Source organism: Oncorhynchus gorbuscha, linkage group LG04 (genome assembly GCF_021184085.1).
Source record: "Oncorhynchus gorbuscha isolate QuinsamMale2020 ecotype Even-year linkage group LG04, OgorEven_v1.0, whole genome shotgun sequence".
NCBI classification, from domain to species: domain Eukaryota; kingdom Metazoa; phylum Chordata; class Actinopteri; order Salmoniformes; family Salmonidae; genus Oncorhynchus; species Oncorhynchus gorbuscha.
This window is the reverse complement of record NC_060176.1, coordinates 15,743,700-15,756,762: the sequence shown is the minus strand read 5'-3', so window position 1 is coordinate 15,756,762 and position 13,063 is coordinate 15,743,700. Positions and strand designations below refer to the sequence as shown.

The following is a 13,063-nucleotide window of genomic DNA, read 5'->3' as shown; positions in this document are numbered from 1 at the left end:
ACTACTGCGGAACAATGAGCCTGACTGTAAAATAACTAGTCCTATCTTTGTTAGACATGAAGAGTGTATCATGATTGCACTGGCAGCATGTACATCAATGAGAGCACAGTGAATTGCAGAGGTATTGCAACAGGGCAGAACCTTGGAGGTAAATGCCCTTAGCACGTGTTGAATAATACAAAATACATCCTAGAGGAAAAAGCTTGTCCTGTATATGAATTGTATCTGGAATAATTCCTCATGAAAAAGCACCGAACCAAACAGTCTCCTGATCTGAGTTAGCAACCCTTTCTGACAACAACCCTTTCTTCAGGGAGCATGTACTCTGATCTCAATCTGAGTTTATAATGGCCACATCAGCAGGTTTATCAGAGGGGAAGGAAAGCTGCAGTGTTGAGGGCTGACTCCCTCAGGATGTGAGAACTATGATCAGCCACAATAAATGGATTTGTCCCTGGATTTGTCTCTTAGTCACAGCTAAGTGAACTCCATAGCCATAAACTCGATACATTTGGCAGTGTGCATATTTTGGCTGAGGTGTTGCATTAAAAGGGGTCTTTTGTGACTGATGCATGAAAATTGGATTGGCGCTTTTACACCGAGCAGGCAGCCTGCCAAACTGAACGATTATGCAAGATCCTCTTACATGGCAATAATCACTCTGCTCTCTCTAGAACACAAATTAACTGGGATAGTGGGATTTTTGGGCGGCTGTTCCATACGGGGGGGGGGGCACACACACATGCAATGAAGAATGGCTCGGTGTGTAGGTCTGTGTGTGTGGGTATTTGAGCTGCCAACGGCGGCAGGGGATGGCAGACAAGCACAAAGAACTGATACGGGGTGTAAGCTTAGATGTCACATTATGCCAAGCTGCTCTGGAAAGACTGTACTTGAAATGCTTTCTGCCTTTTGCAGATGATAATGAAGTTAATGGAGTTTGATTAGTGTAGTGTCAACAACGCACCCACTGCCAGCTAGCCTACTTCAGCAGTACTGTATCATTTTAATCATTTTAGTCAATAAGATTCTTGCTACGTAAGCTTAACTTTCTGAACTTTCGAGACGTGTAGTCCACTTGTCATTCCAATATACTTTGCATTAGCGTAGCCTCTTCTGTAGCCTGTCAACTATGTGTCTGTCTATCCCTGTTCTCTCCTCTCTGCACAGACCATACAAACGCTCCACACCGCGTGGCCGCGGCCACCCTAATCTGGTGGTCCCAGCGCGCACGACCCACGTGGAGTTCCAGGTCTCCGGTAGCCTCTGGAACTGCCGATCTGCGGTCAACAAGGCAGAGTTCATCTCAGCCTATGCCTCCCTCCAGTCCCTCGACTTCTTGGCACTGACGGAAACATGGATCACCACAGACAACACTGCTACTCCTACTGCTCTCTCTTCGTCCGCCCACGTGTTCTCGCACACCCCGAGAGCTTCTGGTCAGCGGGGTGGTGGCACCGGGATCCTCATCTCTCCCAAGTGGTCATTCTCTCTTTCTCCCCTTACCCATCTGTCTATCGCCTCCTTTGAATTCCATGCTGTCACAGTTAATAGCCCTTTCAAGCTTAACATCCTTATCATTTATCGCCCTCCATGTTCCCTCGGAGAGTTCATCAATGAGCTTGATGCCTTGATAAGCTCCTTTCCTGAAGACGGCTCACCTCTCACAGTTCTAGGCGACTTTAACCTCCCCACGTCTACCTTTGACTCATTCCTCTCTGCCTCCTTCTTTCCACTCCTCTCCTCTTGACCTCACCCTCTCACCTTCCCCCCCTACTCACAAGGCAGGCAATACGCTCGACCTCATCTTTACTAGATGCTGTTCTTCCACTAACCTCATTGCAACTCCCCTCCAAGTCTCCGACCACTACCTTGTATCCTTTTCCCTCTCGCTCTCATCCAACACCTCCCACACTGCCCCTACTCCGATGGTATGGCGCCGTCCCAACCTTCGCTCTCTCTCCCCCGCTACTCTCTCCTCTTCCATCCTATCATCTCTTCCCTCTGCTCAAACCTTCTCCAACCTATCTCCTGATTCTGCCTCCTCAACCCTCCTCTCCTCCCTCTCTGCATCCTTTGACTCTCTATGTCCCCTATCCTCCAGGCCGGCTCGGTCCTCCCCTCCCGCTCCGTGGCTCGATGACTCATTGCGAGCTCACAGAACAGGGCTCTGGGCAGCCGAGCGGAAATGGAGGAAAACTCGCCTCCCTGCGGACCTGGCATCCTTTCACTCCCTCCTCTCTACATTTTCCTCCTCTGTCTCTGCTGCTAAAGCCACTTTCTACCACGCTAAATTCCAAGCATCTGCCTCTAACCCTAGGAAGCTCTTTGCCACCTTCTCCTCCCTCCTGAATCCTCCTCCCCCTCCCCCCTCCTCCCTCTCTGCAGATGACTTCATCAACCATTTTGAAAAGAAGGTCGACGACATCCGATCCTCGTTTGCTAAGTCAAACGACACCGCTGGTTCTGCTCACACTGCCCTACCCTGTGCTCTGACCTCTTTCTCCCCTCTCTCTCCAGATGAAATCTGGCCGCCCAACAACCTGCCCGCTTGACCCTATCCCCTCCTCTCTTCTCCAGACCATTTCCGGAGACCTTCTCCCTTACCTCACCTCGCTCATCAACTCATCCCTGACCGCTGGCTACGTCCCTTCCGTCTTCAAGAGAGCGAGAGTTGCACCCCTTCTGAAAAAACCTACACTCGATCCCTCCGATGTCAACAATTACAGACCAGTATCCCTTCTTTCTTTTCTCTCCAAAACTCTTGAATGTGCCGTCCTTGGCCAGCTCTCCCGCTATCTCTCTCTGAATGACCTTCTTGATCCAAATCAGTCAGGTTTCAAGACTAGTCATTCAACTGAGACTGCTCTCCTCTGTATCACGGAGGCGCTCCGCACCGCTAAAGCTAACTCTCTCTCCTCTGCTCTCATCCTTCTAGATCTATCGGCTGCCTTCGATACTGTGAACCATCAGATCCTCCTCTCCACCCTCTCCGTGTTGGGCATCTCCGGCGCGGCCCACGCTTGGATTGCGTCCTACCTGACAGGTCGCTCCTACCAGGTGGCGTGGCGAGAATCTGTCTCCTCACCACGCGCTCTCACCACTGGTGTCCCCCAGGGCTCTGTTCTAGGCCCTCTCCTATTCTCGCTATACACCAAGTCACTTGGCTCTGTCATAACCTCACATGGTCTCTCCTATCATTGCTATGCAGACGACACACAATTAATCTTCTCCTTCCCCCCTTCTGAGGACCAGGTGGCGAATCGCATCTCTGCATGTCTGGCAGACATATCAGTGTGGATGACGGATCACCACCTCAAGCTGAACCTCGGCAAGACAGACCTGCTCTTCCTCCCGGGGAAGGACTGCCCGTTCCATGATCTCGCCATCACGGTTGACAACTCCATTGTGTCCTCCTCCCAGAGCGCTAAGAACCTTGGCGTGATCCTGGACAACACCCTGTCGTTCTCAACCAACATCAAGGCGGTGGCCCGTTCCTGTAGGTTCATGCTCTACAACATCCGCAGAGTATGACCCTGCCTCACACAGGAAGCGGCGCAGGTCCTAATCCAGGCACTTGTCATCTCCCGTCTGGATTACTGCAACTCGCTGTTGGCTGGGCTCCCTGCCTGTGCCATTAAACCCCTTCAACTCATCCAGAATGCCGCAGCCCGTCTGGTGTTCAACCTTCCCAAGTTCTCTCACGTCACCCCGCTCCTCCGTTCTCTCCACTGGCTTCCAGTTGAAGCTCGCATCCGCTACAAGACCATGGTGCTTGCCTACGGAGCTGTGAGGGGAACGGCACCTCAGTACCTCCAGGCTCTGATCAGGCCCTACACCCAAACAAGGGCACTGCGTTCATCCACCTCTGGCCTGCTCGCCTCCCTACCACTGAGGAAGTACAGCTCCCGCTCAGCCCAGTCAGAACTGTTCGCTGCTCTGGCCCCCCAATGGTGGAACAAACTCCCTCACGATGCCAGGACAGCGGAGTCAATCACCACCTTCCGGAGACACCTGAAACCCCACCTCTTTAAGGAATACCTAGGATAGGATAAGTAATCCCTCTCACCCCCCTTTAAGATTTAGATGCACTATTGTAAAGTGACTGTTCCACTGGATGTCATAAGGTGAATGCACCAATTTGTAAGTCGCTCTGGATAAGAGCGTCTGCTAAATGACTTAAATGTAATGTAAATGAGTTTAGGAGTGTGACTCCCGGTCACAGGAGAGTCAAGAGACAAATTGGTGAATGACCTTGGTGAACCACGGTAAATGAATGTTAGAATGCCCCACTGACTGGAGGTCAGTTCGAGTGGTCAGTCATAGTGATAGTGGTAATAGACTCACCTGTTCTCTTCCTCGGTCTATCCTGGCAATCAGCAGGTCTCCACTTTGCTTTTCCTCATCCAGATCCAGCTCCAGCTGATTGATCCTGTCCTGCAGTACACAGCATCAACATTGACATGGTAATACCAATGACATTATTATTAGACCTTGCTGTAAACATGGGGTTGCTTTTCCTCATCCAGATCCAGCTCCAGCTGATTGATCCTGTCCTGCAGTACACAGCATCAACATTGACATGGTAATACCAATGACATTATTATTTGACCTTGCTGTAAACATGGGGTTGCTTTTCTGAATGACAGCTTTAGATTTCCTTCTGCAGTGTTTTGCCATCACACCACAGTCAACAGCAGAGTCCACATGACTTCTGTCTATAACAAACTCAGGTAAGAACCCAGCTAGCACATGTGTTTCCTTGGAAGTTGTGGGATTGTATATTTTTGATTTCACATTGGTTATGGGAACAAAGCCATACGTTTCCTGACCGGTAAAACTAAACTTTAAAAATACAATTCTGAGAAAAAATTCTGAGAACAGAAGTAAAAATGTTGCCTGTTCTGGGAACGTGCATTTTTTTGGTTGCAAGGAGTTCCTGGGAATGTTTTACTCTGGTTCATTGAATGCTTTCCTAGGAGGTTTTATTAACGGTCTGAGAATGTTTTACTCTGGTTCCTTGAATGCGTTCCTAGGAGGTTTTATTAACGGTCTGAGAATGTTTTACTCTGGTTCCTTGAATGCTTTCCTAGGAGGTTTTATTAACGGTCTGAGAAAGGAATTTCTAGGTTATTTGGAGGTTTTTGAATAATTTAATTAAAATATTCACTGAATCGTTTAATAATACTGCCATCTTATTTTAACCCTTTATCTCCAAGCACAGATATTACTGTCTAAATTAATTTGTGTCCTATTTTATTGTGACACGGCATCAGTGAGATTCGAAACAATAAATTGTTGAAGGAAGTAGGTTCTTTTTAGATATTGCAAAGAGAAACTAGAGAGTATAAAGCATTAACATAATAGAAAACGGTTATTTCCAACATGACAGCGGATACAACATAGGTAGCACACTTGAATAACCTGGCCAACAACCAATGAGGGCCTGCCAATTAAGCTATGCGCATTCAATCAGATCCATATTTCCAATATCACACACTGAACACGTGCATAATAACATGCTGCTTATCTCTCAAAAACTTCAATAATCTTCTGTTCTCTATCAATGGAATTAGCCCAATCAGCAAGTACTGAAATACCCACAGAACAACGTTGTTTCTTAACGTTCTCTGAACTATTTGAGAACATGCCCAATATCAAATCAGTTGGTGAACGTTCCTAGAACATTACGAGAATTTTTACTAAATGTAACCATGTTTTAACTTTTAGGAAACATTCTGTTTTAAAGTAATGAAATAGCAAGAAAATTATGTTATTATCTTGTTAAGTTCTTTAAATGTGCTAAGAATGTTCTAAAACCAAGCAACTATCCTGCACCATTCCCAGAAAGTTGTGGGAAGGTTGTATGCAAAATAACCATAGGACAACCCTGCTCTCACCAAGCTCTGAGAAACATATGGTTCTCAGAACATTATGTGCTAGCTGGGAACTGTTCCTTCCTCGGGACTGGAGTACAAACAGAGACGAAATGGAAGGACTAGCATAGACTGAAGACTCAAAGATAACCAATTAATACAGCACAAAAAGGCTGACACGTTAAATGGCAGAAGAAAGTCTCCATGTATAAAGTATATAATTTAGAGACCATGTGAAATGAATAACTAAGATATTCCTCCATACCTCCATGAGTTTGACCTGTCGGATGTTGTCATCCTTGGAGTGGGCTTTGGTCTCTGCCTCCACCTCCAGGTGGTAGACTTTCTGATCCAGGACCTTCTCCTTGAGGACCGCATCATCCCTTTCCCTCTTACACTGCCTCAGATCTTCTTCCACGTGGCTCAGCTGCAGGACACACACACCACACATACTTTTAAAACAGAATGGGAATGAACAACAGCTTTTGTGAATGGCTTCTACTCATTTAGCAGTAGGCCACAGCGAACAAATAAACCACACCTGTCATACTGTTACAGTAACATCCATACCTGTCATGTCTGCTTTAGCAATGCAATTTCAGCAGTGGCCACAATATGCCATCTGTTCCTTTAACAACAGTGACTTAAGAGAAACTTTCACAAACACTAGCCTGGTGAGTGAAGAAGATGAAAGAAGAAAACACAGTTGCCTTTAGCAGGTCTTAACAGGCATGCTTATAAGATATATGTGGGGGTTGGGAGAGACTGGAGATCTGAAGCAGATGAAACAGTGACCTCATCACCAGGCCTTAGAGGAGTGTATGGATCAGCGGGGAGGAGAGGAGGATGTGTGGTCTGTCATTCCAGCTCTCACAACTAAGACACGACATCCCCCTCTTCCTGTAGACCAGCTGGACAAAGATACATCAGCATATCCCATACATTACACTGGGTAGACTACAACACAAAGATGAACCCTTAGCAGCAAGGAATCTCTCTTCTGTAAAACTGACACGTTTCCATGGAAAAAGTGAACACAATTCCAATGGAGTTTGGACTGTGTCGGACTGAGTCTGGCCACCTGTTTTTAACCTGCTGTAGGAAATAGGTTTTCTTTAATGACAGTCTGCAGGGGTTAGTAACTCAGACACACAATGAGGGAGGACATTATTAGATCAAATAAGCCATGCTTATCCCATATTCAACAAAAACATTCAAAAGGGGAAGTATACGAGGGGAGAGGACACACATTCCAAAGCCATGACCTCACTGTACAAACCCTGAGTTGGGACACTGAGTCAGGACAATGGGTTATCCTCCATTGTCATGGGGAGCACTGGCCAACCCACCTCCTCCTGCAGGGACTTAGCAGCCAGACAGGACTTGTCCAGCTCCACACCCCGTTCCCTCAGCTGTCTCTGAAGCTCAGCCATCTCCCGACGGTTCTTCTCCTTGTACACATTTATCTGCTCCTGCAGCTCCTGGGTGGACGACTGAGAGGCCTCCACGATCTCACTCATCTACAGGGAGAAGGTAGAGTTAGCCTTGCTAAAAAACAGACATGCATGCACACACTGACACATGCCTGTAGTGTGATATTTGATTGACTAAAGCAAGGATGTCTGAAGGCCTTTAGTTGGTCCACTCACCTCCCTCTGTAGTTTCTCCACTGTGCGGTCCAGCAGACTCCTCTCGTCCTCTATCTCATTCTTAGTGTTCTTGAACTGTTCTTTTTGACTCCTCTCCTCCTTCAGCCTCTCCTCCAGCTCTCTGTGGTCATGGTTCAGCTTGGTCAAGTTCCTCTGTAACAGAAAGAGTTTAGAAAGATGGGTCAGAATGGTAAGGAGGACCAGCACTTATGCTTTATTATTCTCACCAGTAAATTCTCCCGAGCTTGTAGTCAAAGCCTGGTCAATCTTACCTGTACATCCTCTAACCATGTTGTCAAAGTCCGGTCAATCTTACCTGTACATCCTCTAACCATGTGGTCAAAGCCCGGTCAATCTTACCTGTACATCCTCTAACCATGTGGTCAAAGCCCAGTGAATCTTACCTGTACATCCTCTAACCATGTGGTCAAAGCCCAGTGAATCTTACCTGTACATCCTCTAACCATGTGGTCAAAGCCCGGTCAATCTTACCTGTACATCCTCTAACCATGTGGTCAAAGCCCGGTCAATCTTACCTGTACATCCTCTAACCATGTGGTCAAAGCCCGGTCAATCTTACCTGTACATCCTCTAACCATGTGGTCAAAGCCCGGTCAATCTTACCTGTACATCCTCTAACCGTGTGGTCAGAGCACGGTTGGCACGTGACATCTCCTCCTCCTGCTCCTTGATTTCCTCCAAAGACTCTTCCAGCTGCCTCTTCTCTCTCTGTGAGCTCACACATACACATATGCACACACCAGCATTAGACAATAGGTAACAGATCTGGTCTTCAATGTGAAAAGTTTTATTACTGTCAATCTGATTGACACTCCTGTGCAGTTTACAGTGGCTCTCCTTTATATAACTAGCAGCTCATGTTACACCCGAGGATCTGTCTTTTTCAGCCATCTATTTCCTGTGTTTGAGGGACGCAAAATCCACTTGTAACTTAAATCTTGCTGGATTGATTGCTTTCATTTTACTCCTACGACTCTTTCATACTTTGCTTGTGCCTATTTGTTTTATTGGTTAACGTTACCGACCGCAGAAATGTTTGTAATGACCTGTCAAACACACTCCGGTAACTTCTGAAATGGGCTGAATGGAATACATTGTCTTTCCGTTGAAACGATAAGAACACTAAAGCTAAGAAAGAAAGAATTTAATACAGTTGAAATGTTAACAAATTACATGCACGGGAATGAAAGCCACTTCTGAAAATGAACACTCTAGATTATAGTGATATTATGTCTGATCTAGCAAACAATCTCGCAAACAATGTAAAGTATGTTTATATAGGTGTAATCTAGAGCCATCTGTGTTTATTTTTAATCCAAGGGTATAGGGTAGACAGAGTTTGGCAATACATTTTATACCTGCATTCCTACCAAAATCTCTGAACTCCATTCATTATTTGTCCGTGCCAGTAAATGTTTTATGCACTATAATTCAGTCAACATCTGATTGATTATACAAATTCTAAAAGTTTGGGTTTCTCTATTCCTCACCTCAAGCCGGCCGACTCTGTCCCCCAGCTTGCTCTCCTGTAGCTTGGCATCATCGATGATGCGGTTGAGTTTGGCCACTTCGTTCTCCAGCTCCTGTGCCCGCTTTCTCAGCTTCTCGGCCTCCTGGCTAAGACGTCCCGCCTGGCCCTCCACTGCCCCCTTGGCTGCCTCCACTTCAGCCTTCTCCTTGCCCACTGCAGCACTACTCTGGAGAGCAGACAGAAGGGTCAGTTCAAAGTAAATACAGGGTCGAAAGATGCACCGTTGCACAGAAAAGGACGCAAAACTGGCTTGACAACTGGTTAAAAACAAAAGTCTACGGTCTTATTTACAAGGCAACTCAAAATCCTTCACAACTCCTCTGCAAAGAGACTCCCAAAACAATTCCTTCATAACAAGCTCAAGGGGATTAAAGAGGTGGATGCTTGACAATAAATCTAAGCCTCTATTCACTTCCCATTGAACTGATGTAGCTTGGCCCACACAAAGACAGCATGTCACCCGCAAAAGGCTGGGGAGATTGAGGTGAATGGTCCAGTCCAGTAAATCTGCCCCCTGGGCACCAACACCAATGTCTCCATGGCTTTACCTGCCAGAGTTGTACAGTTGTGGGGCTGCTGCTTAAGCCTCATGGCTCTGGCTTGTTCAACGCTTGTCACTAAACAGGATCAAATTCCATAATTAGATGACCCACTGTTGGTGGCAAGCCTGTCTTTGTATGAATTTGGCTGCTGTGGCAGGACAGTGTGAAAGGAGGTCCCTGTGTGCTTTGCCTCTGCCCAGTTTTATCAATGGAGAGCCTGCCCTGACTAGCCTGTCTGGGCTGCTGCTGTCCTAAGGGAGAGCAGTCAATGCACTCTGGGAAACCTGAATTCTGTCTTCATGTAACCTCTTAGCTGACAACAACACATAGCACTCTATCTAGGCGCGCATTAAGTTTTGCATAGAAAAACAGATAGCAGGTTTTGCTGTGATGACGCTGTCAGAGAGGGATGTGCTTTATATCCTGAATGTGACAGTTTATGAAGATATAGTAGCAGCCAGGCTCCCACATATTTGTTCAGAAACGAGAATATCTGGAAATGAGGCTATGCTTGACAGAATGCCAGACAACAGGTTTGACAGTTTCTTGTTCTGTTTACTACAGTGAGAAATGTCTGTGCTGCACGCCTCCACAGAAACAACCAGGAACTGACATCCATATGGGGTTCATTACTGATACAAAGGGCCAGAATTTTCCCTAACCAGGAAAAACTGGAAGCCCTAGATAAAAGTTATACCCAGGGCCCAGATTTTTTCCTAGTCAGATCACGTGGCTCCTGGCCTTTCTCGTTACAGTACTGGGCCTATATTTAATTGACTAAATATGATTCTGTAAACACAGGTGATATTTAAGCAATAATGCACGAGGGCATGTGGTATATGGCCAATATACCACGGCTAAGGGCTGTTCTTATGCACGATGCAATGCGGAGTGCCTGGATATAGCCCTTAGCCGTGGTATATTGGCCATATATCACAAACGCCTGACTCGCCTTATTGCTATTATAAACTGGTTACCAACGTAATTAGAACAGTAAAAATACACGTTTTGTCATACCCGTGGTATACAGCCAATCAGCATTCAGAGCTCGAACCACCCAGTTTATAATATAGGCTATTAGTTTTCTCCCCATTCTTGTTATACAGTATGCAGGCAGGGAGGGACTTAGCATTTTCATTATGAGGAGGAATGTCTGCTCCCAGGGGGATTAGAGGTTAACGGTGCAGATTAACACACTGTGGTTCAATTCCCCTTAGCCTCGCCTGGACAAGCAGGCAGGCACCTCTCACTGGACAGGTCCAAGAGAAGCCTGTGTACACACACACTGCACACACCTGGTGCACGTACCAGTCACATACTCCACTCCCACTTGACGCACGCACACTGACGCATCTGTTTCTCTCTCACACACACACACACACACACACACACACACACACACACACACACACACACACACACACACACACACACACAGTGCTCCAGGTGAGCACCAACGCTGACTCCCTCAGTGGAGAGTGAAAACCATTCACTAATGAAACAGCATGATAAATAGCAGACACCTAATAACATGAAACTACTTCAATTACAAGACCTGTGATCATCAGTCATAGGTTTAGATACATATATCTTACTAAATGGGTGTCTTAAAAGGAATCTGACTTAGTGCTTGGGAATGTGTTTGAATCCCCTCATATGTCATTAGAACCACTGTACTATGGTCCCTTAGTGACTCATTATCTGTCCACAGAGCTGAAAGCGTCCAAAGTCCGACCACCTCGCCCCCTCACTCATCCCCTCACCACTGGGTGAAGTGGAGGACCCTCATTGGTCACTGAGGCTTGGTGTTCCAGTGTTTGAGCGGAGGGTGGTAGGTGAGGGGTTAAGGTCACCCAGTGGAGGGGAGAGCAGAGAAGACAGATCATTAACCATACCACCTCTAGGACCCACTGAGGCCTGTTGGGCCTGTTCCCCTCCCCGACACACTTATCCCTGCCTGGGTCAGCTGGGGCACAGGGGGAGCCTGCAAGTACACAGACTCACTGATATGCAGTTGTCATGACGTTGGCCTGGGGGTTAGGTTTATGACAGTCATAAATACCTCTTCCCCCCTTTTTCCTCTCTCTACCCTACTGAGGTTACATTTGCAAAACTCTTGGTTAACATAGAGATTCTGGGAACATCAGTAGGTGGGGTGAAATTAACTATATTCTGGTAATCGGAACAATTTAACATATGCGGTGGTACTTAATGAATATGATGTCAGTTCGGTTGTCATCTGAGACATTCTCATCAATGATAAGATGACATAAACTCTACAGTGGAAAGTCTACACATCAGAGTTATCGGATTCACATGGAATTGTTGTTCAATATAAATGTTTGAATATGAAATTATTTGTGATGGGATGAAATGTGATTTTAGCTTCTAAAATGTGAGATGTGGGTTTTCATAAGATAGGGCGGGCCACTGATTGAGCAGCCCTGTCAAGGGACATGGGCTATAAAACTCTCCTCTCCCTTCCTATATAAGCCCTTGACGACAATAGAACTTCCTGTTCCGGGGATGTGGGACGACGGTCCTATGTCAGAATGGTTCAGATAATAACTACAGAACGAAGCCAACATCAGTGTGAGCTTTGGTTGCGAATGGTATGAACTTTGAACTCTCATTCACTTCAGAAGTGATACCTCCTAGCCGTTGAGTTAGCAACCGCAGCTGCAACCGCAGGTTAGGAAGGAACAGACAGAGTATCCCGTCTACCACACAATGACGTTACTACAACGTATCCAATTGACCACCAGAGACATTCTTCAAAGGACTCGGTTGGGCAACACGGCCTTCCATCTACCACCAACCTATCGAAGTGCAGCTCAGAGTAAATATTTATTACATTTTCCTTTTCCAAATGGGCGGTAATTTAGAATGCATAATATACTGTATTTACGATAGCACAGCTTCTTCCCTTTGTTCCTCAGTCTTCCCGCTCTTTCACTCAACCCAGCCCCTTTTCCTTTGTGCTTTGTGTAACAAGCTGTCATATCCGTTCCGCCGCTAGGGACGTTTTCCTTTATGACGTAATTTGTAATCAAGTTATGATTTAATTATGTGTATGTGTAATTCTGTGTGATTAGTTAGGTATTTAGTAAATAAATGATTAAACCCAATTTTGTATTTACGAGTTTATTTGGAAGATAACAGCTCAATAAATATTATTTTGTGGTGCCCGACTCTAGTTAATTATATTTACATGATTAGCTCAATCAGGTGATATTAATTGCAGAGAAATGATTTTATATAATACCATGTCATATCACTTGATAGCCAAAGACACGACACAGGTGTCACTGGAATTACCTATAAACCAGACGAGGATATTCCCACACAAAAAAAAAATATCCTTAAAATGTGTCAATGAAGGCAGTCTTATCTCTTTCAAAACATTAGGCATCTTTCACCGGTCTAGGACTTTACAGAATCCAA

The 13,063-nt window shown here is 45.9% G+C and overlaps 1 protein-coding gene across 1 annotated transcript in view; it reads right to left on the bottom strand.

Moving 5' to 3' along the window:
* LOC124033737 (cingulin-like protein 1) overlaps positions 1-13,063 on the bottom strand; it is a 37,156-nt gene that overhangs the window by 4,079 nt on the left and 20,014 nt on the right. The window contains exons 9-14 of the mRNA XM_046345955.1: positions 9,037-9,243; positions 8,150-8,254; positions 7,526-7,678; positions 7,226-7,396; positions 6,142-6,303; positions 4,348-4,437 (exon numbers count right to left, since the gene is read on the bottom strand). Of these exons, the coding sequence (XP_046201911.1) occupies positions 4,348-4,437; positions 6,142-6,303; positions 7,226-7,396; positions 7,526-7,678; positions 8,150-8,254; positions 9,037-9,243 (888 nt within the window). The remainder of the gene's footprint in view (positions 1-4,347; positions 4,438-6,141; positions 6,304-7,225; positions 7,397-7,525; positions 7,679-8,149; positions 8,255-9,036; positions 9,244-13,063) is intronic.